At 37.2% G+C, this 25,577-nt stretch overlaps 1 protein-coding gene across 4 annotated transcripts in view; it reads left to right on the top strand.

Moving 5' to 3' along the window:
• The first annotated feature begins 1,488 nt into the window (after positions 1 to 1,488).
• LOC105923996 (contactin-1-like) overlaps positions 1,489 to 25,577 on the top strand; it is a 48,554-nt gene continuing 24,465 nt past the window's right edge. For 3 of the 4 annotated variants that reach the window (XM_036127449.1, XM_036127451.1, XM_036127452.1), the window contains exons 1-2: positions 18,782 to 18,991; positions 20,038 to 20,358. In XM_036127449.1, coding sequence (XP_035983342.1) covers positions 18,943 to 18,991; positions 20,038 to 20,358 — 370 coding nt within the window. In that variant the 5' untranslated portion in view covers positions 18,782 to 18,942. Of the gene's footprint in view, positions 1,572 to 1,681; positions 1,825 to 18,781; positions 18,992 to 20,037; positions 20,359 to 25,577 lie in introns of those variants that run through there. The other variant, XM_036127450.1, reaches the window with a different exon arrangement.

Below are 25,577 nucleotides of genomic sequence, written 5' to 3' on the forward strand. Positions count from 1 at the left end.
GGAGCTGATGGCATTCTGTTCCCTTGTCCCTCTGGGTGTAGCTGGTATCCATAACAAATCAACCATCTGCTTTTCACGACCAGTCTGGTAACAGCTTCATCACCAGATCATGAGCTTCACTGAGGGAAACTTTCATTCATCTGCTTGAATAATAAACAAAGAAAAAAACCTGAATGATATCTTCTCTACTAGAAAATCCAGGTGAAATTCTGACCACAATACCCCTAGTCTGAAACTACCACAATTAACTAGAGGAAGAAAGAGGTCAGACCCAACTTTATCTCCCTTCTTGAATCAGTCCTTGGAACTGTGGACCTAAGGAAGAGAAAACGCTCATTCTGGACCAGTTACTACCACCTCTACCTCACATTTTCTTTCCATGTGTCATCCCGAGTGCTCTCGTTCTCTATTATTTGATACAAGCAGTTTCTCACTTTAGCTTAGCGGGATAAGTAGTCATCTTGGAATCTGAAATCTGTTGGTTAGATAGATTCCAGCCTTCTCCTGCCACAAGTCAATTTGGCAGTAGCAAGGCACCTAGCCCCAAGTTGCATATCTGCATACCGCTGAATGCATGCGTGCGTGTTTGTAGGTGCCATTGGGTGAATGTGGCTCTAATGAAAAGGGTGCTGCAGGTAGCACGACCCAAATACGGAGGCGTAAGTCCACGACGCGGTCGACCAGGGTTCGACTCTGACCCGCGGTCCTTTGCCGCATGTCTCTCATCCTCTACCACCCCCTTCCTGTCAGTCTACTGTGCTAAAAGCGAGCCACTTGACCTGCAAAAAATCTCCAAAAAAAAACAAAAACAGAATCAGCCTGGGGTGATTTATTCTCAGTAGAAACCCAGTGCTGTGAAGGCCTCAGAGGAAAGTGTGGAAATGAACGTACACTGCACATCACCCTGAACACATCATCAACTATTGGTAATATTTTCCCACTTTTCCTCACAAAACTCCAGATTTAACAAATTGCGACATCATTTCTTGTCCACAGCGCTCTTTTAGGACACCCTACATGTTCTGTATCTGGCAATTCCCTTGATTTCTTTTAGCAGAAAAAGCGAAAACAACTGAAAGCTCCATAGTCTTCATCAAAGTAGAACATCCAAAGAGCTCTGCTTTCTAGATTGAAAGGTGAATTGTTGCTCTTTGATCCGGTTTGATTTTATGGATACAAAACAAGTTTTAAAGTAGAATTAATGATATTTGAGAACCAAAAAAACCAAAGATGGTTAATATCTTCTTTTTTCATTCAGGATGTGGAATATGCTTTATATTCACTATACCTTCAACAAGCCTGCTTTTTAATGTTGACACATGCTGTTACTGCATATGAACATGTGTAGCAGCAGAAACAAACAGGAAAAAAAGCAGCGGTAACTTTATCTATTTTTGTTAAAGAAACCTGTTATCAAATGTTTATAGATTAGAAATGACTGAGATCAGTTTTATTTTATCATAAAAAACATGTTTTATCTTTTATCTGAAAACCCGTTTGAAGAATGTTTCCCATCTCTTCCTCTCAGTCCAACACACAAGCTACGACTCTTGCTGTTGGTTAAAGGGGAAGTAAGAGTCATACCACTTCCTTTCCTCCTCCCAGTGAGGTTGAAAACATCAACACTACAGTTGTTTTATGTGATCAAGGTTTTCACAAGTTCTCCTCTGATCACTAACAGGACAAACTGCAGTTTTTTGGGCAAAATACAAACGTTACGTTCTGGATAAATGACTCAAAAACCTGACGGCAGCAGAGTGAATCAGTGAGCAGGGATGAAGGCCGTCGTTGGAGTCTTACTGATGTTGTTCCGGGTCTCTCAGGGTGAGGTTTTTAACTTTATTCATCTTTCACCATATTTATTCCTTCATACATGAATAAATTGTTCTAAAATAATTATATTTTGTGGGATTTGATCATAAACGTTGACAGTGTTGTCCATGAACTAAATTAGCCTCCTTTCAGGAAAAAAAAATATGTCAAAAATAAAAAAAAGAAATATTAGAAACATGTGATTGAAATGTGTTATAGTTGTTCAGCTCAAGATAATTAGCTTATTTATTTTTAGCAAGTGTCTATAGCAAATTGTAAAAACTGTTATGGTTACTTTACAACTAAGAATTAAACATTTGTACATCTTCTTTAATTTCTTATAAACTAATTTTGTTAGGCATTTAACTTAAAAGACAAATCAATTAAACACTACTTTAAATATTTGTTTGATTAACGATCAAGTGCTCAGATGGGAGCTTAGTTGTTTATTTAGTTCATTTATTTGATCAGTTCCTTTGAATTTAGAAACATTTTGTTTTTCGGATTCGGAAACAAAATCAGTTTGTTTGAATTGTTCATTTTATTAAAATAGTGTTGGATCTGGGGCACTGAAAAATATCCCTGAATCTGAAGTAACTGAATACATTTATGTAGTCATTAATTATCTAACAAACATTTGCGATTTTAAAGCCATTGCATTAAAATGTTATTTTGGTTTGGCCTCTTTGTGAAGTGAAAGTTGTGCTGATTTAAGTTTCTAGACGTTTTCCTCCTCATAGCTGTGTTTCAGGCTGAGCTGTTTGACACTAAAGGCTTAAAATCATTAGGAGGTGTGACAAATACACAACACCAAATTTTGGACGTGCAAAAAGAAACTATTTTATAAAACATTAAGTATGATATTTATTTGTGTTTGATTCTTATTTTCATCATTATTATTTATTTAAGCTGTGGAGCCATACTGTGATGGCAGACAGGATGGAGCTCAGTGTTTTGGAGCTTTGGGAGGAGCTGTGGACCTTTGGCTGATGGACAACTTCTCAGAAATACCCAGATTCCAGTGGAAAAAGAACGGCTCTGAACTATTCAGGTGGAGAGTCAACAGCATTATTCCTAGCACAAAGGAGAGCAGATTTCTCTTTTTTCCAGTAATGGAACAGTTAGGATCAATAACCTGAGCAGGAATGACAGCGGTGAATATGAACTTGAAATCCATGATAAAAATGGAAAGAGCTCAGCACAGAGAACTCTGCAGCTGTTTGTTCAAGGTAACCTAATGCTTATCTCCTTACATGTTCTACTTCATTTGTTTTTCTTCTAATGCAGTAAACTGAATTTATAAAGAGTTAATATTGTAATTCACAGATACGTTGAACATTCACATAAAGCTTTGATATATATTCTGCATCTTTCAGACTTCCTACAAAATTCTAAAAATTGACTACATTTAGTTTTAATATTTGAATAATCATTTTGGGTTTTTTCTGCCTTTCACCATATTTATTCCTTCATACATTAATAAATTGTTCTCAAATAATTATATTTTGTGGGATTTTATCATAAACGTTGACACTGTTGTCCATGAACTAAATTATCCTCCTTTCAGGAAAAAAATATGTCAAAAATTAAAAAAAGAAATATTAGAAACATGTTTAATATAATTTAAATGTGTTGTAGTTGTTCAGCTCAAGATCATTAGCTTATTTATTTTTAGCAAGTGTCTATAGCAAATTGTAAAAACTGTTATGCTTACTTTACAACTAAGAATTAAAAATTTGTACATCATCTTTAATTTCTTATAAACTAAGTAAAAACATTTAACTTAAAAGACAAATCAATTAAACACTACTTTAAATATTTGTTTGATTAACGATCAAGTGCTCAGATGGGAGCTTAGTTGTTTATTTAGGAATGTTTAGTTCCTTTGAATTTAGAAACATTTTGTTATTTATTTTAATTCGGAAACAAAATTAGTTAAAACTAAATTACTCTGTTTTCTTCATTATGGATTTTACTATGGATCAAATAAAGTTTGTAAGCAATATTTTTCTGCAACAATATTATTTTAATTTAATTTTAATTTATCCTTCACATGTAGTAGGAATGAGCTGAACAGTCTGTTTGTTTGAATTGTTGCAGTTTATTAAAATAGTGTTGGATCTGGGACACTGAAACAAATCCCTGAATCTGAGGTAACTGAATACATTTATGTAGTCATTAATTATCTAACAAACATTTGCGATTTTAAAGCCATTGCATTAAAATGTTATTTTGGTTTGGCCTCTTTGTGAAGTGAAAGTTGTGCTGATTTAAGTTTCTAGACGTTTTTCTCCTGATAGCTGTGTTTCAGGCTGAGCTGTTTGACACTAAAGGCTTAAAATCATTAGGAGGCGTGCAAAAAGAAACTCTTCATTTTGTAAAAGATTAGGTATGATATTTATTTGTGTTTGATTCTTATTTTCATCATTATCATTTATTTAAGCTGTGGAGCCATACTGTGATGGCAGACAGGATGGAGCTCAGTGTTATGGAGCTTTGGGAGGAGCTGTGGACCTTCGGCTGGTGGACAACGTCTCAGAAATACCCAGATTCCAGTGGAAAAAGAACGGCTCTGAACTATTCAGGTGGAGAGTCAACAGCATTATCTCTAGCACAAAGGAGAGCAGATTTCTCTTTTTTCCCAGTAAAGGAACAGTTAGGATCCATAACCTGAGCAGGAATGACAGCGGTGATTATGAACTTGAAATCCATGATGAAGACGGAAAGACCTCAGCACAGAGAACTCTGCAGCTGGTTGTTCAAGGTAACCCAATGTTTATCTTCCTATATGTTCTACTTCATTAGTATTTCTAGTAATACAATAAACAGAATCTATAAAGCTTTAATACTGTAATTCATAGATACGTTGAACATTGACATAAAGCTTTGATATATATTCTGTATCTTTCAGACTTCCTACAAAATTCGAAAGTTTTACCACATTTAGTTTTAATATTTGAATAATCTTTTTGTTTTTTCTGCGTTTCTCTCACAGCTCCTGTGTCCTCTGTCCAGCTGGTCCCTGAGTGTTTGTCCCAGGGAAAGATAAAGGTGTCCTGTCTGTCTGAGGGTGGGGACAGTCCTCACTACGACTGGACTCTGGATGGACACCCACTGACAGACTCTGAGCTGTTTTCTAGAAATAATGAGACTAACATCATCTTTCTGAGACAAAACATCTCAGGCCGTCTGGTTTGCTCAGTCAGGAATAAAGTCAGTAATTCCTTTAAAGAGATGAAGATATCTGACTATGGTGAGTGAGAAAAAGATAAATATTATTCATTATTATACATATAATCCTTACATGACTAATAGTTTTGTTTGCTTCTAGGTGGGTGGGTGCATAAAGAAAATAACATCCTGTGTGTTGAACCAACAACAGTCCCTGGGTACATTAGTAAGTCAATATTAAACTCTGCTGTAGAAGATTCATTATGACCAATCTGTTTTTCCATCTTCACCTGTCTTCATAAATCCCTCACAGTAATGCTGGGCTTAAAGATCTGTTTTTTTTATGTTTTCAAACAGGACCTATAATTGTTGGTGTACTTGAAGCATTGATAATTGTCTTAGTAGTCGGCATCACATTCGTCTGTGCTCACAGGAAAAAGAAAAACGTCAAAGGTTAAAAATACAGCTTTCTTCTTGATTGTTAATTCAGAGTAATACCTTATATAGTCAGCAAGTTTATCTTTTGTCTGTCCTTCTTGCTCTGCTACAGTGGAGGAAGATTACCAGGAACTGACCTGATTTCAGGATTGTGAAAAAGCAGGAGAGGAAAGTGGAGCAAAGTGTGGAGGTTGATGTCGAGTACGGAAAGATCAAGTTTTCAAAGAGGGAGAGGTGATGGAAAGTTCGCCAAAGTCTTTCATTTAGTGTGATTTCCTGTTAAAGATGCAAGTTGTGAGCCCATTTATGGAGGCTAATGCAGCTGTCCTGGCTTCAACGCCCAGTCAGAGCCATGTGCTGCATTTCTCTCTGTGTCCCCTCCTACTGTCTGCTATACTGTTGAATAAAGGACAGCAGTGGCACTGAAAACCTTTAAAAAGCAACTTATTACAATTAAAACTTATGTTTCTGCTTCTTAAATATTTATTTATTGTTGCAGTTGAACTTATAAAATTCATGTCTGCTTCTGGATAATATTGAGTCCATGTTGGGAGCTACAAGTTGTGAATTTAATTTGAAATTATATATATGTTTATTGTTCACTGTAACTGAAATGCTGAAATACTGTTAAAATAGAAGTATGTGATGCTAAGTGGGTTAAAATACGTAACATTTATATATCATGTATACCAGTTTAATGAGTTCAGTAAATACTTTCCCCTAATGCTATAAAGCTGAAATAATGCAATCTGTAATAGTTAAGTAATGTGAAAAAGTTCAAGCGATGTGAACACTTGTGCAAGGAACCATACAAAGGGCACATTTTTTGTAGAGGAGATGGTCAGGATATTTAAATCTTTATTTAAATAACCCCCCCCCCCCCCCCCCCACCACCACCACCACCACGCACACACACACACACACACACACACACACACACACACACACACACACACACACACACACACACACACGAATAACTGAGCATTTAGTATCACATTTAGATTAAGAGGAAACGTCTGGCTGCTTTCATCAACCTCAGGTTATTTTTTTTCTATATTTAATCATGTGACTCTGTGTGGTTTCCCCTTTAACATGTATTTTTAAGAATAGAAAGTTACAAGAGATCCACAGTGAAGCACTATTAATGTTAGGCTCTTAGTACATGCAACCCACTCACATGAGACGCCTCTGAGAAGAATCAACATTTGCTCAGGACACCTGTATGAAACAGAATAGGGTCTTTGCAAGAGTCGTCAGTTGACAGAGTAATGTTGGACACGGAAAATAACAAATAGCATTAGTCCTTCAACTAATGAACAGAAAAAAATTGTCAAAAAACAAACAGTCACTTCCTCACTTGTTCTGTGAAATTAACATTTTTAGATGACTTTGCATCAACTGTGCTGGATATTAAGGTTCAAGCACTAAACTCTAAATAGGACTAAACATCCTCCTCTCTGCCCCTAAAATCATCCCTGAAGTTAAAATATTTATTTAAAGATGAATGTTCTTATGACTGAGTAATTAATTATTCATTTATTTGTTTTGATTAAAGTTTGTTGTGAGGAAAATTGTGGCGTATACATTTGTATTCAGTCCCTTTTTCTGATACCGCTAAATAAAATCCAGTGCAACCAAATGCCTTCAGAAGTAGCCTGATGAGTTAATAATGTTTATCCGTTTGATGTCGATGTCAACTATATGACAAATTATACAGAACATTTCAAAACAATAGTTGACCAATTAAATCAAAATGAGACAATTATAAAAGATCTTAGCCGTTTCTCAAAATGCCTACTTGAGTGTTCTCGTGAGCTCGTGACACGTCGTCAGCCTCAGACCCAGCACTGTTCCAATTGCCAAAAACACCAGACCGAGAACGGACCAAATCCCCGGATGTTGTTCTTGCCCCGCCCTCTTTATCGAGCCTGCATCAGAGCAGATTTGTACCTTCTTCACACTGACTGATTTCCCAGAATGCACCATGACCGCAGCTTGACTTAGATATTAAAAGAATTGTTTTAAAAATGTTTTCAATACAATATGGTGCGTAGTATATAAGTAGTTTTGTAAGTTGAAAAAAGGCTAAAGAACTTAAATTATAATTTATTTAACACAAAATATTACCTCTCACATTCAACAATGAAAACATTATTCATACAATTATTTAATTTTATGATCAATGTAAGTAATAATTTATTATCATCTAAAGACTACTAATAACAGGTGGTGAAATTAGGGCTGGACGATAATTCAATAACGATATATATCGATCGATATACGTATATTGATGATAGATAAAAAGGGTCAATAAAAAGTTTAATAGGACAGTTTTCCTTCTTTTTGCATTCTAGCCTATCATGAAAGTTAATATTACATTGTCCCAACCAATCACAAATGCAGATCCAGGAATGCTCCACCCCTTCAAAGAATTAAGAAAGCACGTATTCTTTTTCATTTTTAAAATAATTGCAGTTTTGGTAAAACGTTGGTTGAATAAAGGGTTGAGTTTGAATTCAGTGTTTGTGAGTTCTGTATCTAAAAATAGGTCGCTAAGCAACAGCATAAAATAGCCAGGGCTGCTCTTAACATATATGTTTTGAATTTGTTTATAATTATTGATATCGATCAATATGATTTCTGCTTTATCTATATGCTTTTTTTTCTATATCGTCCAGCCCTAGGTGAAATGCAGGTCCAGACAAGCTGTGTGTGCTGATGTCACGAGAACACGATTACGCTTCTGTTCCAATACACAGAGATACGTTCTGCGTGCTGCTGTTATCCCCAAGTTTGTACTTCCTGTGTTCTTGCCAAGAACGGACTTGACGAGAACGCAAGTCCGTACTCGCTTTCTTGTGAATTGAGAAACGGCCCTTATTTTAATTTAATCTCAGTATGAATTCAGCTGCTCTGTGAAGGCCTTAGAGGTTTGGTGGAGAACATTTATAAAAAATAAAATAAAAAAACAGCATAATGAAGACCAAGAACCACAGCAGACATGTCAGGGAGAACATCTAAATCACGGTTAGGTTATAAAACAATATCCCAAGCTTTGAACATCTCATGAGCTCTGTTAAATATATGGTTTATAAATGGGAAGAGTGTTAAACAACTGCAATCTCACCAAGACATGGCGATTCACAAAAACAGTTATATTAATATAACATTAATCAGAGACGTAGCCAAGGGATAAATTGTAACTCTGGAGGAGCTACAGATATCCACAGCTCAGGTGGAAGAAACAAGCAGAGAGCACATTTATCAGTTGTGCACTCCATTAACCTCTTAACAGAAGTGGCAAGAAGAAGGTCGTTGTTGAGGAGAATTAAATTACTGTTTGCAGTTAGAAAGAATAGATGTATGGGACACAGGGAACATGTGAAAGAAGGTGGTCTGCTCCGATGAAATCAAAAGTCAGCTGGTCTACAGGCTAAATTCTGCTGACAGAAAACCCTGAAGCTGGTCAGAGATCAGAGGAAGATAGATCGTGTTAAATGCCTCGCAATACTTCAACAAATTCTGTCAGAGGCTATAAAGGATGTGAGGCTGGGGTGGATATTTATCTTCCAGCAGTAGAACAGCCATCAACATCCAGTCAGACCTGAAGGGTTTAGATCAAAGCATAGGAATGTGTTAGGATGGCCCCATCAATGAAGGAGCGGACCAGAAAACACAAACATTAATCTTTAATCGGTGTACAACACCCCTTTGGAAATAAAGTTGGTCATAACAGTAAAACACAACCCAAAACACATCAGCATAGCTATGTTTCAAGACTGCATGCTGGCGAGAGCTTAGCCTGTAAGCTCATGGTATGTTTACCTTGGTAAAACCTTAAAAACAAGACAGTAAAAACACATCAAAAGTAAATTATTTAACTTTACCTACTTAACTCTGCCAAACATCTGCCTCCGTTCAATTGACTGGGTGAGCTTTACACAGGCTCCAATGTTTTGAATTTGTTGATAATTATCAATATTGATTAGTGCTGTCAAACGATTAAAAAATTTAATCGCGATTAATTGCATAATGTCGATAGTTAACTCGAGATTAATCGCAAATTAATCGCATATTTTATCCTTTTATTTCTGAAAGTGTAATAGCCTGTTTGGGCATTTTAATATGCAATTTTGCAATAAATGACAGTAATAAAATACATGCTTGTAGAAAAAATATTTTTGTTTTTTTATTTTTCAAGCACTTTTCAGAATTGGAATGAAAACATCCTGGTGCCAAATGTTAAACTCTGGACTATAATGGCTAAATGACTAACCATGACGCCCTGATGTTTACACAGTGTGTAAACAAATGTGTAAATAAATACCTGTTTTCATGCCGATATATTTTTTTTGCCTCTTAAACAAAGATAGACATGGTATTATGCATATAAATTAATAAAAATTGTACATTTCAATAAAGTCATAAGTTTTGTTCATTTCTTCACTCTCTCTCTCATCTAATTCTGAGCTTTCACACCAACAACAATAATTTCTTTGAATATTTTTGCTTGCTGTTTCTATCCATATTCATAGAGTTTAAGCCTGGAAAAAGGTTTTAACTTTCCAGGTCATTCCAGTCTTACACTTTGCTTGCAACTGGGCCAGGAGCCTAATACCCTGAATGAGACTGTTTAGCAACTGTTTAGTAACTCCAGGTACTTCGTTTGGCAACGTGATTCATCCTTTGTTTGCCAAATACAGAGACAACAAATTAGCTATCAATGTGTAAGAGCTCATCTTCAGAACCAATCTCTGCTTAAAATTGTGATCTGCACCATGTAATCTACTTTCAGCAGTTATCACCGGTTATTGCACCGTAAACTGCAGAAAATACGTGCAGAGTTGCTCAGTCTGCCTTTACTACCATCGGCTCCTATGGCGGAGGGAGATTTCAGCTGGATGCACTCAAATGTAGTGCAGGCAGGTCTCATAATAACGCCTATTTCGTCACTTATTTTAGAGCCTAAATAAGCGATTTCACTTTCAGAAACCTGCCCAAAAAACCCGCAACCCGTGACTCATGAAATTTAGAAGCGCTTTTAGAAAAAAGAAGCCCAAAGTCGCATGTGTCCGAGGGTAAAAGAAACTTTGCGCTCACTGTTGGCAACAGTGAGCGCAGCGCGGGTCTTTTTTGCTACAGTTTTCTAGCACTCTTGAAACTACGGAAAGCGCAGAGGGTAAAAGAAACACAGTCCGGAGAGCGCGGCGGGGGGAAAAACATTAGGGAACAGTGTGTGTGTTTTGACGCTCGATTAACAGCGACAAAAAAATTGTCGCCGTTAAAATGGGTTTACGTTAACGCCGTTAATAACACGTTTAACTGACAGCACTAATATCGATCAATATGATTTCTATTTTATCAATATGCATTTTCTTTCTATATCATCCAGCCCTAGGTGAAATGCAGGTCCAGACAAGCTTTGTGTGCTGATGTCACAAGAACACGAGTACACTTCTGTTCCAATACACAGAGATACGTTCTGCGTGCTGCTGTTCTCCCCAAGTTTGTACTTCCTCTGTTATTGCCAAAAATGGACTTGACGAGAACACAAGTCCGTTCTCTTTGTTTCTAAATGTTGTATACCTTGTATAGTTTTTAAAAGGAAGAAGTTTCTGTGCCATAAATCTGCAGTTTCTTTCAGTCCTTCCGTCGAGCTGATCTGAGCTGGTTTCTGTGTATTTCCCACAACATTGTTCCAGGGCATTCTGTCACTGTGAAGTGGTTGAGAGTGTGACAAAAAAAAAACTTACCTTGTGTAGAAACACAAAAGAGAACATTACTTTGTCTTAATTAAACCTGTCTTTGGGGCAAACAAACTGGCTGCCACAGTATGTAGTTCAGTCCAAGGAAGATGGCAGCAGCATTTTAATATCACAGATTCTCCTCCCTGTGTCAGTTCGAACAGGAGGAAGATGCCGTGGAGTGAAAGTAATCCCATATTCAACGTCAAACTAACTTCACCGTGGTTACTAAAAAGGGGAGCTGAAATGGCCGAGGGTGCTCAAAAATGCATGATGTTTCCACCCACTCCCGAAAGACGAGAGAATCTTAGAAAAGTTTAATGGGGACTTTACTGAAGGCTGTTTCCTGTGGAGAAATTCAAGTCTGGGTTTTCCAACACACGGATTTAAAAGAAAAACAAACTAATATGGAGGTTGGTGACCACAACGCTGTCATGACCTGTTATGTGATTGAGGTGAAAAGCTGGCAGACAGCTGCATAACGTAACTGTGTTGAAGGTATGCTGTCAGCGAGTTCTCAGGTGAGGATTGCGGTAAAGAACTGGATCCCAGCTGCATATTCCTGTGTTGTGGTGCGGCGGGGAGCTCACGACGGTACCGTGGTGCTTCTGGCTCCCAGCTGTATAAGCAGCTGCTGCGAGCTCCGCTCACAGTAAAGCTGGGCTTAAAGTTCTGTATTTGTTTTTATGTTTTCAAACACCGCTGTTGCCAGAAATGGCCTGCGATGTGCAGGATAAGAATAAATCAATAATAACCTAATACATATAACATGTTCTGCCACTTCTTTCTCTCTACCCATTAGCAATTACAAAACAATCAATGCAAATCACTATACTGTTTAGATTTTATGTAGTCTCAAATGTCTCTGGTAAAATGATTGTTAGATCCACAAGCCGAAGTTTCTCTTTAAACTATGAGATGTCCTGTCAGAGGGGAGGTTATCCATTCACCAATAAGATTTGAGATAGCTGAAAATCCATCTGTTGTTTTAATCTGCTTTCTTAAGTATTCTTGTTAATATTTTCATGGAGTATTTGTATTAGGTTCATATTTGATTAAAAGTCACATTATAATCAAATATGCAATATAAAATTTTATACAGTCAAATGAAAGAGAACTATCGGTGTCATTTGTTGTAATAATGACTGGATGAAAGCATAAATATAAAACTCCCGCTCTAGTACTTTTGCTCCACTCAGCCCAGTAAATTAGGAGCAAAACACTTTATCACGTTTTTTCTCAAGACAAACACAAAACAAGCCATGCAGCTGCACAAACCTGCTGATGAGAGTTAGAAACTTTGAGTTTTCTATCAGATTTACATATATACACAAATGTTTATAACATAATTTTATTGTTAAGGGAATCTGTCTTATATCACACTATAAAGAACGATCCTGTCCCACTGATTATTGTAAACATAGAGATCCATAGCGACATCTGGTGGGGTCTTGCCCCAAATGCAGAGATGCCACTGGTTATCATTTCATGAGCTTCCATGAGGTGTATAACTGAGTCAGGTTTGCAGGCTGCTGTGTTCACAGACACACCTTTTCAGCTCTGCCATCATCAATTTGGACTGAGACCAGATCTTTGTGGGGGCTACTTCTAAGCAATGACTTTGTTTTCCTCAAGCTACTTTATAATTTTTGTGGAATGAAATAAGCATGCAACTGAGGGTGATTTTGTGCAAAACATGTTAGTATATTTATGCAAAAAACACCAACAGACTATTTACAAGAATGCAGCAGTGATGCAAACAGACCTGTGCACAGATAGACCCTAGAGATGCTCAAAAACCGATCCTTTTGCTCTCAATGAGAATAGTGCCTTTTCTGCAGGAGCCACATTTTTTATTCAACAACCAAGATTTGAGGAAGTTGTGACATAGTGGCTAGAACAGTGATTCTAAGAAGACTGCAAGAACCTGGTTTGATCCCTGCAGACTGCCACCATAGGTTCCTGAGCAAGACCCTTAGCCCCAGATTGCTCCCCGTGTGCCACGGAGTGTGCAACCTGGTCTCTGCCCTGACTCATGGCCTTCTCCCTGGGCTACTTATATAGATTAAATATATTTTAGAATGTCAATGAGTTATTCTAAAATATCTGTGAAAACCCTCACCTGATAATTGCTTGCTTTCTCCTTGCAGACAGACATATTTTACCCAGTAAGTTAAAGCCTCTCCATACCTGTGAAGACCTGGCATCATCATCCAGTGCTTCTGCTCTCCTGAGTCTGATTAACAGCAGTCAGGGAGAGCAATTGTGGCAATAGATTTATTTTAAATATGTGGTAAGCCATAGTGAACTTGAGTTCTACACATAAATTAAAGAGGGCTGTGTTTATTCTCACCATGACCAACTTGCACAAAGGTAACTATTGTTTTTCTTTTCAACTAGCCTAACATGATATTGTGGCATGTATTACCAAATCCTCATTTATCTGTTATCTGCATCATGCATGCAAAAGCATTACTCAATTTATACGGTTTATTTGGGAAAATAAGTTTAAAGCTTGTGCCTTTAGCTGGCTCTGGTTGGTTTGCTCACACACACACACACACACACACACACACACACCACACACACACACACACACGCACACACGCGCGCGTGCTGCACGTCTTCCATCTGTGATCCACGGCGAAATTCGCTTATGGTGCGTTTAAAGGTGTCTCGGAAAAAAAACGTACATCATGTAAATAACGGATTAAAACAGTCGGAGCGCCTGAAAAAAGTCGTGGGGGAGACAAAGGGCAGAGATTCGGAAATAGGGCTTGGTCGTCATGACGTATTACTTTGTGTGGCCGCCATATTGAAAGCCTCCGCGGCTCCGCCCCCGCTACTCAGACTACTGCCTATGACTACCGCGTACTGTACTCCCTCTCTCAGCCGTGTTTTAATTTGATTAATTTTACCGTAACTTCATTTCAACCATGGTAAACCGTTGCTGTGTTGTGGGCTGTAACAGCGCAACACATGATCGCCATGGGAAAAACATAGAAAATGGGGTTAACTTTCCACCGCTTTCCTGCCTGGAGGCGCAACCATGGAGAACAAGTGTCTGCGATAACAAAGAGTTGTCGGCTCGCTTGGATCGCGGCTTTAAGACTACCGATCATAACTTTCCACAGTATCCCGATGTCAATGAGAGTGTGTTCCCTGCATTTTCATTCTGGTAAGTTAAAGATGCACGGTTTTTATTTAATAGCCTACAGTTTCTTTCCTTCAGCCGCGACACCACATACAGGCACATAAATACTAAAACGGCAGCGGGAAAAGGCTCAAATACGTGAGAAACCCAGAGGGTTTAGGGAGGGCTGGCAGTTAACGTTACTAACTAAACCGTTTGAAAACACATAGCAGCAAGTTAAAAGTACATTACATGCGTGAGCGGTTGTTAGCACTAACGTTAGCAGGTGCCAGAGCCCATCTGAGCGCAGCTTACCTTTGTGTGAATTACTGGTGTTCCCACTGTTTAACTGGCTTTATGATCTGCCGCTCCTGAACCCATCCATTCGTAAACTGCACATGAGACTCCAAGGACTTGTAGCTTTGGAACTTTTATAAAGTATAGGGCGCTCACATCGCAAACAAGGTAGCCGAAGACGTCCGATATGCAAAACAGTGGCAACAAGTGGTCGTCGGCGCTCCATAATAATGCTGATTTTGTCAACATACCGGTCCCTGATTTCTCTATTTAATGTGTCCCGGTAAATTTCAGATCCTTTTCGGGGATTTTAACATATTTTTTATATCTATTCTTTCTCAACTCTACTTCGACGTCTCTTCGTTCAACAACGTTATGTCAGAGGTATTTTAACGTTGCGTTGCTGTCAATATGGCCGCCACGTCCCACAATGCAACGCGGATCCCGAGCCCTATTAGGGGAGACATGTCCCACCTGTACCCCCATCCGTTACGCACATGACTATAACCAACAGGGGACGGTGGCTACACGTCCCAATTTCTGGTTCAAACAGAGCGCAGAGAAGTGGCTCGTTCAGGATCTCGTCAGCTTCCTAAACAGCTTTTTGCGTTTTATTTTTTTCGTTCTTTTCACCTTTCTCATGTAGAGGAATTTGACTTTTTAACAAGTTCGTTTAATGTGGGCAACACACGTCCTTTTACCTCTGATCTACAGATGTAATAAACTGCTCTCTGTGAGTTTCTTAGTTTTTTTTCCTCCGTGGTTGCCATTTTAACATGATGAAAAAAACCGATCAGCTGACTCATTTTAATACCCATTAAGATTTATGGGGTGCTTTGCATCTACCATGTATGGTTGAATCTGGGCGTGTAGAGCGCTGAACATGACGCGGAACCTGGTACGCAAACGTTCAGGCGCAGCTGTGGTCAAGAAAAGAAAACTGCGTGCTGCATGCTTTTATAAATCTCAATATTTTTTTTGTTGGCGTACGTACACATTTAGTATGGATCCACGCAAAGTTTTCTACATGAGACCCCTGATCTGTAGCGTGGTGCACAAGTCCCTGCCTTACCCCTCCCCTCTTCTCCTCCTCCTGCTTATCTCTCATGCAGCGCTACGCAGCACGCCAAGCTCCTCTGGCCCACAGCATCAGGCATGTAATGACAGTGTTTGTGAAATCCCCAACTATAATATTTAATGTTACATCACAGCTGATAATATGTGGCTTCTGGGGCAATGTTTCCTTAAAAATGGCTCAGAGAACGTCATCATCTTTATTGTCATTGCAACACACATTCCAATAAATGTCCTCTGCATTTAACCCATCCCCTTGGGGAGCTGTGGGCTGCCACTGTGCGGCGTCTGGGGAGCTTTCTGGGGCTAAGGATGTTGCTCAAGAGACCCAAGTAGTAGTTGAACCTAGAACCTCTGGGACACAAGCACAATGCTCTAACCATGGCAGGCCACTGGGACACAATGATGAAAAAAAATTTCTTAAATGCACATTTGGCCTATTTTGTGAAATATTTGGAAATATTTAAAGCTTTCAAGGATTGCACAAAAACCATGGATTTAGCTACTTTTCCACATTTTCTTTTTTTTAATCATTATTTTCTTTTTTCTAAGAATGTATATTTTTTGCACAGATTTCAGGTAAACGAGCAAATCTAAAAATTTTGCCCTGTAATAATGCCACTGTAGTGAAATAAATGGCAAATGTCAGTGTTTAGAGTTATTACCCTCTTCTGTTGGTTGCAAATCTCTGGTTGCTTGAGGATTAACAGCATTGTATGAGTTCAAAGCCAATTTTAGATTTTCTTATAACTGAAGTTAGATTGATAAATATAATGTCATAAATAGATAATTATCCTATGACTCCTGCTCTATGATATAGCATGCACAAAATCATAAGTAAATAGGAAAATGTTATCAAGCTGTCTTTTTGACTTTATTAGCATGAAATGTTTGGGTCCTCAGTTCAAGTAGAAAGACAACAGTAATTAGGACTGGAGTTTTCTGTTTAAGTTCATTAATGTCTTCCTTATAAAATAAGTCTAAATGATCACTTCAAACCGAACAGAATATTATTTTATATTTACACCTATTGTGGTCCTTCTAAGGTTTTGATAAAAGAAAAGGTAGATATAATCAGGTCTTCTGTGAAGTAAATAATCTGCATTTCTCTTTAAGCTGCTGTGTCGTCTCTCCAGCTGGTCTCTGGGAGTTTGTCTCAGGGATATGAAGGCGTCCTGTCTCTGTGAAGCGGTTCAGAGTGTGACAAACAAACTAACCATGTGAGCAGACATAAAGGAGGAAACTACTTGCTGTCTTAGCTAAACCTCACGACGCCCACAGGGAGAAACAAAATGGCTGCCACATAAGTACTAAATATAAAGAATGCTAAAAGTCCAAAACATCCCTAAGTTGCGTTTTTCAGTCAAAGGAAGTTGGCAGAAGCATTTTAATATTCTCAGCCCTTTGCCTCTTGTTAGTAAATAAGCACATTTTATTTTTTTATACCTTTCACAAACATAAATCCTCAAGTGTTTTTGACATAACAAAAACATTAAAACATTAGTAACGAGACAAAAAACCTAATTAAATAATACCGAGAATAAAAATCAAGTAGTCCTGCAGGGGGAGCTGATGGCATTCTGTTCCCTTGTCCCTCTGAGTGTAGCTGGTATCCATAACAAATCAATCATCTGCTTTTCACGACCAGTCTGGTAACAGCTTCATCACCAGATCATGAGCTTCACTGAGGGAAACTTTCATTCATCTGCTTTCATTTTTTTTTAACAAACACAAAAAAAAAACCTGAATGATATCTTCTCTACTAGAAAATCCAGGTGAAACTCTGACCACAATACCCCTAGTCTAAAACTACCACAATTAACTAGAGGAACAAAGAGGTAAGACCCAACTTTATCTCCCTTCTTGAATCAGCCCTTGGATCTGTGGACCTCCCTGGCTTAAACCTAAGGAAGAGAACAAAATCTCTACCTCAGTGTGGAGAAAACACTCATCCACACTGACCCGCGATCCTTTGCCACATGTCTCTCCCCCTCTTCCACCCCCCTTCCTGTCAGCCTACTGTGCTAAAAGCGAGCCACTAGAGCAACAAAAAAAAAAAAAAAACAGAATCAGCCTGGGGGTGATTTAATCTCAGTAGAAACCCAGCTCTGTGAAGGCCTCAGAGGAAGGTGTGGAAAGTAACGTACACTACACATCACCCTGAACGCATCATCAAATATTGGTAATATTTTCCCATTTTTCCTCACAAAACTCCAGATTTAACTAACTTCTTGTCCACAGCTCTGTTTTAGGACACCCTACATGTTCTGTATCTGACAATTCCCTCAATTTCTTTTATCAGAAAAAGTGAAAACAGCTGAAAGCTCTGTAGTCTTCATCAAAGTAGAACATCTAAAGAGCTCTGCTTTCTATATTGAAAGGAGAATTGTTGCTATTTGATCTGGTTCGATTTTATGGATACAAAACAAGTTTGAAAGTAGAATTAATGATATTTATGAGCCAAAAAAAAAACTAAAGATGGTTAATAATATCTTTTTTTTTTTATTCAGCATGTGGACAATGCTTTATATTCACTATACCTTCCACAAGCATGCTTTTTTTAATGCTGACATGTTGTTGCTGCATATGAACATGTGTAGCAGCAGAAACAAACAGGACAAAAAGCAGCGGTAACTTTATGTATTTGCTGTACTTTCCTGATTAAATTTGTCAGTATTCAGTGGGATTTCATTTCAATCAATTTATGAAAGTTTCCCTCCTCTTATCACCACGAGGAAGAGCTATCACCCTACTGATCACAAATATGTGCAGCGTATTTTAAAAAATTTCAGGTATGAAAATCTCTATTAGATGTCTACTTTCAATGCATAATTGTTAATACAGTATTGTTTATACAAACAGTTTTTTGATTGTGTGTAAATCCAATATTATTTTAGTTAAAGAAAGTCTTTTATCAAATGTTTATAGAAATGACTGAGATCAGTTTTATTTTAGCATAAAAAACATGTTATAACCTTTTATCTCAAAACCCGTTTGAAGAATGTTTCCCATCTCTTCCTCTCAGTCCAGCACACAAGCTACGACTCTTGCTGTTGGTTAAAGGGGAAGTAAGACTCATACCACTTCCTTTCCTCCTCCCAGTGAGGTTGAAAACATCAACACTAGTTGTTTTATGTGAACAAGGTTTTCACAAGTTCTCCTCTGATCACTAACAGGACAAACTGCAGTTTTTTGGGCAAAATACAAACATTACGTTCTGGATAAATGACTCAAAAACCTGACAGCAGCAGAGTGAACCAGTGAGCAGGGATGAAGGCCGTCGTTGGAGTCTTACTGATGTTGTTCCGAGTCTCTCAGGGTGAGGTTTTTAACTTTTTTCATCTTTCACCATATTTATTCCTTCATACATGAATAAATTGTTCTAAAATAATTACATTTTGTGGTATTTGATCATAAACGTTGACAGTGTTGTCCATGAACTAAATTATCCTCCTTTCAGGAAAAAAAAGAAAAAAAAGAAATATTAGAAACATGCTTAATATGATTGAAATGTTTTATAGTTGTTAAGCTCAAGATCATTAGCTTATTTATTTTTAGCAAGTGTCTATATCAAATGGTAAAAAAAACTGTTATGGTTACTTTACAACTAAGAATTAAACATTTGTACATCATCTTTAATTTCTTATAAACTAAGTAAAAACATTTAACTTAAAAGACAAATCAATTAAACACTACTTTAAATATTTGTTTGATTAAGGATCAAGTGCTCAGATGGGAGCTTAGTTGTTTATTTAGTTCATTTATTTGATTAGTTCCTTTGAATTTAGAAACATTTTGTTCTTTATTTATTTTTAGTTGGAAACAAAATCAGTTAAAACAGAGGTATTCTGTCTGTTTACTTCATGAAATATAATTAAGGGATCAAAAAAAGTTTGTAAGAAATATTTTTCTACAACCATATAAATAAAATTTACATTTTAATCTGTCTGTCACATTTAGTAGCTATGAGCTGCACAGTCCGATTTGTTTGATTTGGTTTGTTAAAATAGTGTTGGATCTGGGGCACTGAAATATATCCCTGAATCTGAAGTAACTGAACACATTTATGTAGTCTTTAGTTATCTAACAAACATTTGCAATTTTAAAGCCATTGCATTAAAATGTTATTTTGGTTTGGCCTCTTTGTGAAGTGAAAGTTGTGCTGATTTAACTTTCTAGACGTTTTCCTCCTGATAGCTGTGTTTCAGGCTGAGCTGTTTGACACTAAAGGCTTAAAGTCATTCTGAGGTGTAAAAAATACACAACTCCACATTTTGGACATGTGCTAAAATAAACACTTCATTTTACAAAAGATTAAGTATGATATTTATTTGTGTTTAATATTTTCAATATTATTAATTTAAGGTGTGGACCCATACTGTGATGGCAGACAGGATGGAGCTCATTGTTATGGAGCTTTGGGAGAAGCTGTGGACCTTCGGCTGGTGGACAATGTCTCAGAAATACACAGAATCAACTGGAAAAAGAACGGCTCAAACATATTCACGTGGAGAGACAACAACATTATCCCTAGCACAAAGGAGAGCAGATTTCTCTTTTTTTCAAGTAATGGAACAGTTAGGATCAATAACCTGAGCAGGAATGACAGCGGTGAATATAAACTTGAAATCTATGATGAAAATGGAAAGAGCTCAGCACAGAGAACTCTGCAGCTGTTTGTTCAAGGTAACCCAATGTTTATCTCCTATATGTTCTACTTCATTTGTTTTTCTAGTAATACAATAAACAGAATCTATAAAGCTTTAATACTGTAATTCATAAATACGTTGAACATTTCACATAAAGCTTTGATATATATTCTGTATCTTTCAGACTCCCTACAAAATGCTGAAAATTTATCATATTCAGTTTAATATTGGAATAAACTTTGTGTTTTTTCTGCGTTTCTCTCACAGCTCCTGTGTCCTCTGTCCAGCTGGTCTCTGAGTGTGTCCCCCAGGGAAAGCTAAAGGTGTCCTGTCTGTCTGAGGGTGGGGACAGTCTTCAGTACGACTGGACTCTGGATGGAAACACACTGACAGACTCTGAGCTGTTTTCTAGAAATAATGAGACTAATATCATCTTTCTGAGACAAAACATCTCAGGCCGTCTGGTTTGCTCAGTCAGGAATAAAGTCAGTAATTCCTTTAAAGAGATGAAGATATCTGACTATGGTGAGTGAGAAATAGATAAATATCATTCATTATAATCTTTACATGACTAATAGTTTTGTTTGCTTCTAGGTTGCATATTCATTAACTGCACTTCCAATGGGATACAAATATCTAAGTGGGTGCAAAAAGAAAATAACAGCCTGTGTGTTGAACCAACAACAATGCCGGTTGTGGGTAAGACGACACAGACAAATACTTCTACAAGTCCTGACAGCAATGGTCAACCTTGGTACATTAGTAAGTGAAAATTAAACTCTGCTGTGGAGGATTCATTATGACCGATCCGTGTCTCCATCTTCACCTGTCTTCATAAATCCCTCACAGTAATGCTGGGCATTAAATTTCTGTGTTTGTCTTACGTTCTTATGTTTTTAAACAGGGCTGTTGCCAGTAATGGCTGGTGTACTCACAGCTTTGGTAATTGTCTTAATAATCGGCATCACATTCGTCTGTGCTCACAAGAAAAAGAAAAACGTCAAAGGTTAAAAATACAGCTTTCTTCTTGATTGTTAATTCAAAGTAATACCTTATATAGTCAGCAAGTTTATCTTTGTCTGTCCTTCTTGCTCTGCTACAGTGGAAGAAGATGACCAGGAACTGACCTATGCTGATGTCAGGATTGTGAAAAAGCAGGAGAGGAAAGTGGAGCAAAGTGTGGAGGTTGATGTCGAGTACGGAAAGATCAAGTTTTCAAAGAGACCACAACAAGACCAGTCAAAATCAACAGTGGATGATGACACTGTGTACGCACAAGTGTGCAAAGGCAGGTGATTTGTAATGTCCAACAGGCCTATTTTTGCATGTTTACAAAGACTGCACCACAAAAGAGTGATAGAGGGAGAAGTGATAGAAAGGTTGCCAAAGTCTTTCATTTAGTGCGATTTCCTGTTAAAGATGCAAGCTGTGAGCCCATTTTTGGAGGCTAATGCAGCTGTCCTGCCTTCAACGCCCAGTCAGGCCCATGTACCGCATATCTATCTGTGTCCCCTCCTACTGTCTGCTATACTGTTGAATAAAGGACAGCAGTGCCACGGAAAACCTTTAAATGGCAACTTATTATAATTAAAGGTTATTTTGCTGCTTCTTATATGTTTACTTTTTTTTTCAATTTAACCTATTATACAATTTGTGTCTGCTTCTGGATAATATTGAGTCTGTGTGTGTGTGTGTGTGTGTGTGTGTGTGTGTGTGTGTGTGTGTGTGTGTGTGTGTGTGTGTGTGTGTGTGTGTTTACTGTAACTGAAATGCTGAAATACTGTTAAAATAAAAGTATGTGATGTTCAGTGGATTAAAATATGTAACATATATATGATAAATACCAGTTTAATAAGTTGAGTGAATACTTTCCCCTAATGTTATAAAGCTGAAGTAATGCTAATGTATACTGTTGAAGAAAGGATAGAAGTGCTGCAGAAAACCTTAAAAAATGCAAGTTATTGCAATTAAAGCTTATTGTGTGGCTTTTTTGTTAAATGTCCATTTATTGTTGCAGTTTAACTTATTACAAAAGTGATGCATGCTTCAGGATAATATTGTCAGTTTTGTGAGCTACAATTTGTGAAAATACTTAATTTTTTTTTCATGTATGTTTAAATTACATTGTAAGTTAAATGCTGAAATACTATCACAAGTATTTGATGCTCAGTGGATTAAATATGTTTGATAAAAACCAGTTTAATGAATTGACAAAATTCTTTCATCTAATACTATAAAGCTGAAATAATGCAGTTTGTAAATAGATGCAATTATTTGTTCATTTTTACCTGAAATGAAACAGGACTTATTTACTCAGTGTTTGGTGTCACGTGTATCGCTTAGAAATTAACTTCAGCACAAATTAGTTGTGAAGCTTGTGTGGGTCTTGATGTCAACATTAGTGATCTTATCTCCATGTGGCTTCAGAGCAGAAAGAGAAACGAGATAAATGTGTTGTCTCTTTGGATGTTTAACGTGAGCAAAACTAGTTTCCATGATGTTAACATCATCAATATATTTAACAAACAAATATAATCTTTTTTATCTTATTGATAATTATAGATAAATGATCATTGTTTATTTTGATCTACTGGAATGAAAGCACTTTTCCATATTCAGCTTTAATTTCCACCCAGTGACTACAGAGGAAAATTGACTAAAATAAAGCTGAACACACACACACACACACACACACACACAAAAGAAGAACTGAAAATGTAATATTCTTTTAATATTCGTCACATGTAGATCAAGAACAAACAGCATCCGACAGCTTGTCAGATAACAGTGGATAGGTTATGTTTTCCTTTCAACCCGCCGTAGGTTATATTTCCTATAGTTAGTCTTGTGGCGGTGCATTTTCCACTTTAACGTGTACTTCTCATAACAGAAAGATAAAGAAGATAAACAGGGAAAAAACATTAATTTTAGGCTCTTATAGTACATGCAACCCACTGACATGAGACACCTCTGAGACTTCGACAGAAGAAATATTTGCTCAGGACACCAAGAGTCAATGGTTAGAATCTAATATTGTACTCGGATCATAAGAAAATCAACATTTTTAGATGTCTCTGCATCAGCTGTGCTGGATGTTCAGGTTTAGGCACTAAAGTTGCAAATCCAAATAGGGCTAAACATCCTCAACCCTGCCACTCAAAATTACACAATTATGATATAGCTTAAATAACTGTGATTTAATCTCAGTATTTATCCAGCTGGGCTGTGGAATCCTTAGAGGTTTGGTGGAGTACAAAAGGGGAAAAAACAGCTTCACAGCAGACTGGTCAGGGAGAGGGTTTGAAGCAGTGTTGGGTTGTAAAACAATATTTCAAGCTTTGTTCAGTATAGTGTTTGGAAATCAAAAGTGTGTGGCATAATTGAAATCCTTCCAAGACATGGCCATCAGCCACAACTGCCTTAATCCTAAGAAAGTGTTGAATTATAACTCTGGAGAAGCCACAGAAAACCATTCAGGTGGGAGAAAACAGGCAAGAGCACATTGTTTGTTCTGCGCTCCAAAAACCTGTTGTGACAAGAACGATGCCGAGAAAATGACCATTGTTGAACAAAATTAATAAAAAAGTACTGTTTCCATCTAGAATAGAAGTAGGGGATACAGGATGCGTGTGATAGAAGGGTGCTCTGGTCCGATGAGATCGAAATTCAACATGTCTACATGCAAAATGCTGCAGACAGAAAAACCTGAGCTGGTAAAATATCAAGGGAGGATGGATAAACTTTGGACAACACTCAAAGAAAATCTTTTTAAGTATGGATAAGACTTGAGACTGGGGCAGAAGTTTTCATCTAGCAGTAAAACAGCCTTAAACTTCCAGTCAGACCTCAAGGGTTTAGATTAAAAGCGTTGTCATTTGTTCGGATGGCCAAAATCAAAGTCTAGGACCTAAATCCAACTGAGGATCTGTGGCCAAGACGTGAAAATCTATGTCTACCAAAGTAACCCACTCAATCTGACTGAACCTGAGCTTTTATTACAAATAATTGGTCATATTTTCTGTCTCTAGATTTGTGAACTGTTAGAGACAAACCCCAAAAGACTTGCAGCTGTAATTGCAGGGAAAGTTGGTTCTACTTACTTACAAGGGCAAAAGCAAAGGGCACACCACTCCTCTCAGATTTCCCTCTGTAAAATGTTTTAGAAAGAGTAAATAATTTTTCTTTCCTGTTCCCAATATTGCACTGCTTTGATTTGGTCGTTCACACAAAATTCCAGTACAATACATTGCAGTGTTAGACAGATAGAGAGATTTAAAATAAAAGAATATAATTGAATAGCATCTAATATTTATCTTTTCAGAACATTTTAGCAAATCTTTGAACAAGCTGCTACTTCTTTCTCCAAGCAAAAGTTCCAAACTCAGTGATATTCAAAGCAAAACTGTTTATTATTTTATTTTATTTTGTTGTTTTTCATGTGTAAGCTTTTGGTTGATAGTGTATTTTTAAGCAAATATGAACAGTACTAATGACAAAACCGATAACATTGTAACGTTTTATAAAACATTAAAACAGCCATGCATAAAAAGTTTTTTGGTAATTGTTGTTTTTTTGGGGATACTTTGATCTTGTGGTCCAAATTTACCAGAGAAGTTTGAGCTTTCACTTTCTGTCTGTTTAATCAGCGACAGGATATGTTAAGTTTTATCGTTCAGGGTTAAAGGTTAACAATCATTCAGCTGACTTACAGGGCCATAAAGTAGGTTTATGATCGAAGATAGTTGTGTTCGCCTTAAACTACCATATAAGATCTTTTCATGCTGCTTAAACACTTGGGTCTACTCTGTTCACTTAAAGTACCAGAAACAGTTGGGACGGTTCTTTGCAAACCACAGAATGTGAGATTCTTACAGATTCTCAACCGTCAAAGCTTGTGATTGGCTAAGATAAAATTAACACTTATTTCCCATAAATGTCAAAAGATTATGATTGTCATGGCACTCTCATGTGATCTTGCCGTGCCATACCAAAGTTACCCCACCATAAAACAAAGTCCAGTGCCAATTTTTGTGCATAAAGCAAGACAGTTTTTTTTTTTTTTTTTTTTTTTATTTCAAGATAAAGTTAGTCTTCAAACAGAGCAAAGAAAGAAAAAGTTAAGGAAAAGTCATCTGAATGACATTTTGTTTCAGTTTGGTGATATATAATGGCACCAGCGTGACTTCACATTAGGCTTTGTAATAGATTTTATCCTGCAATGTGGTGTTGATACATTTTTAATAAAAGTCACAAGCT

The sequence above is a fragment of the Fundulus heteroclitus genome, chromosome 23 (assembly GCF_011125445.2).
Source record: "Fundulus heteroclitus isolate FHET01 chromosome 23, MU-UCD_Fhet_4.1, whole genome shotgun sequence".
Lineage (NCBI taxonomy): Eukaryota > Metazoa > Chordata > Actinopteri > Cyprinodontiformes > Fundulidae > Fundulus > Fundulus heteroclitus.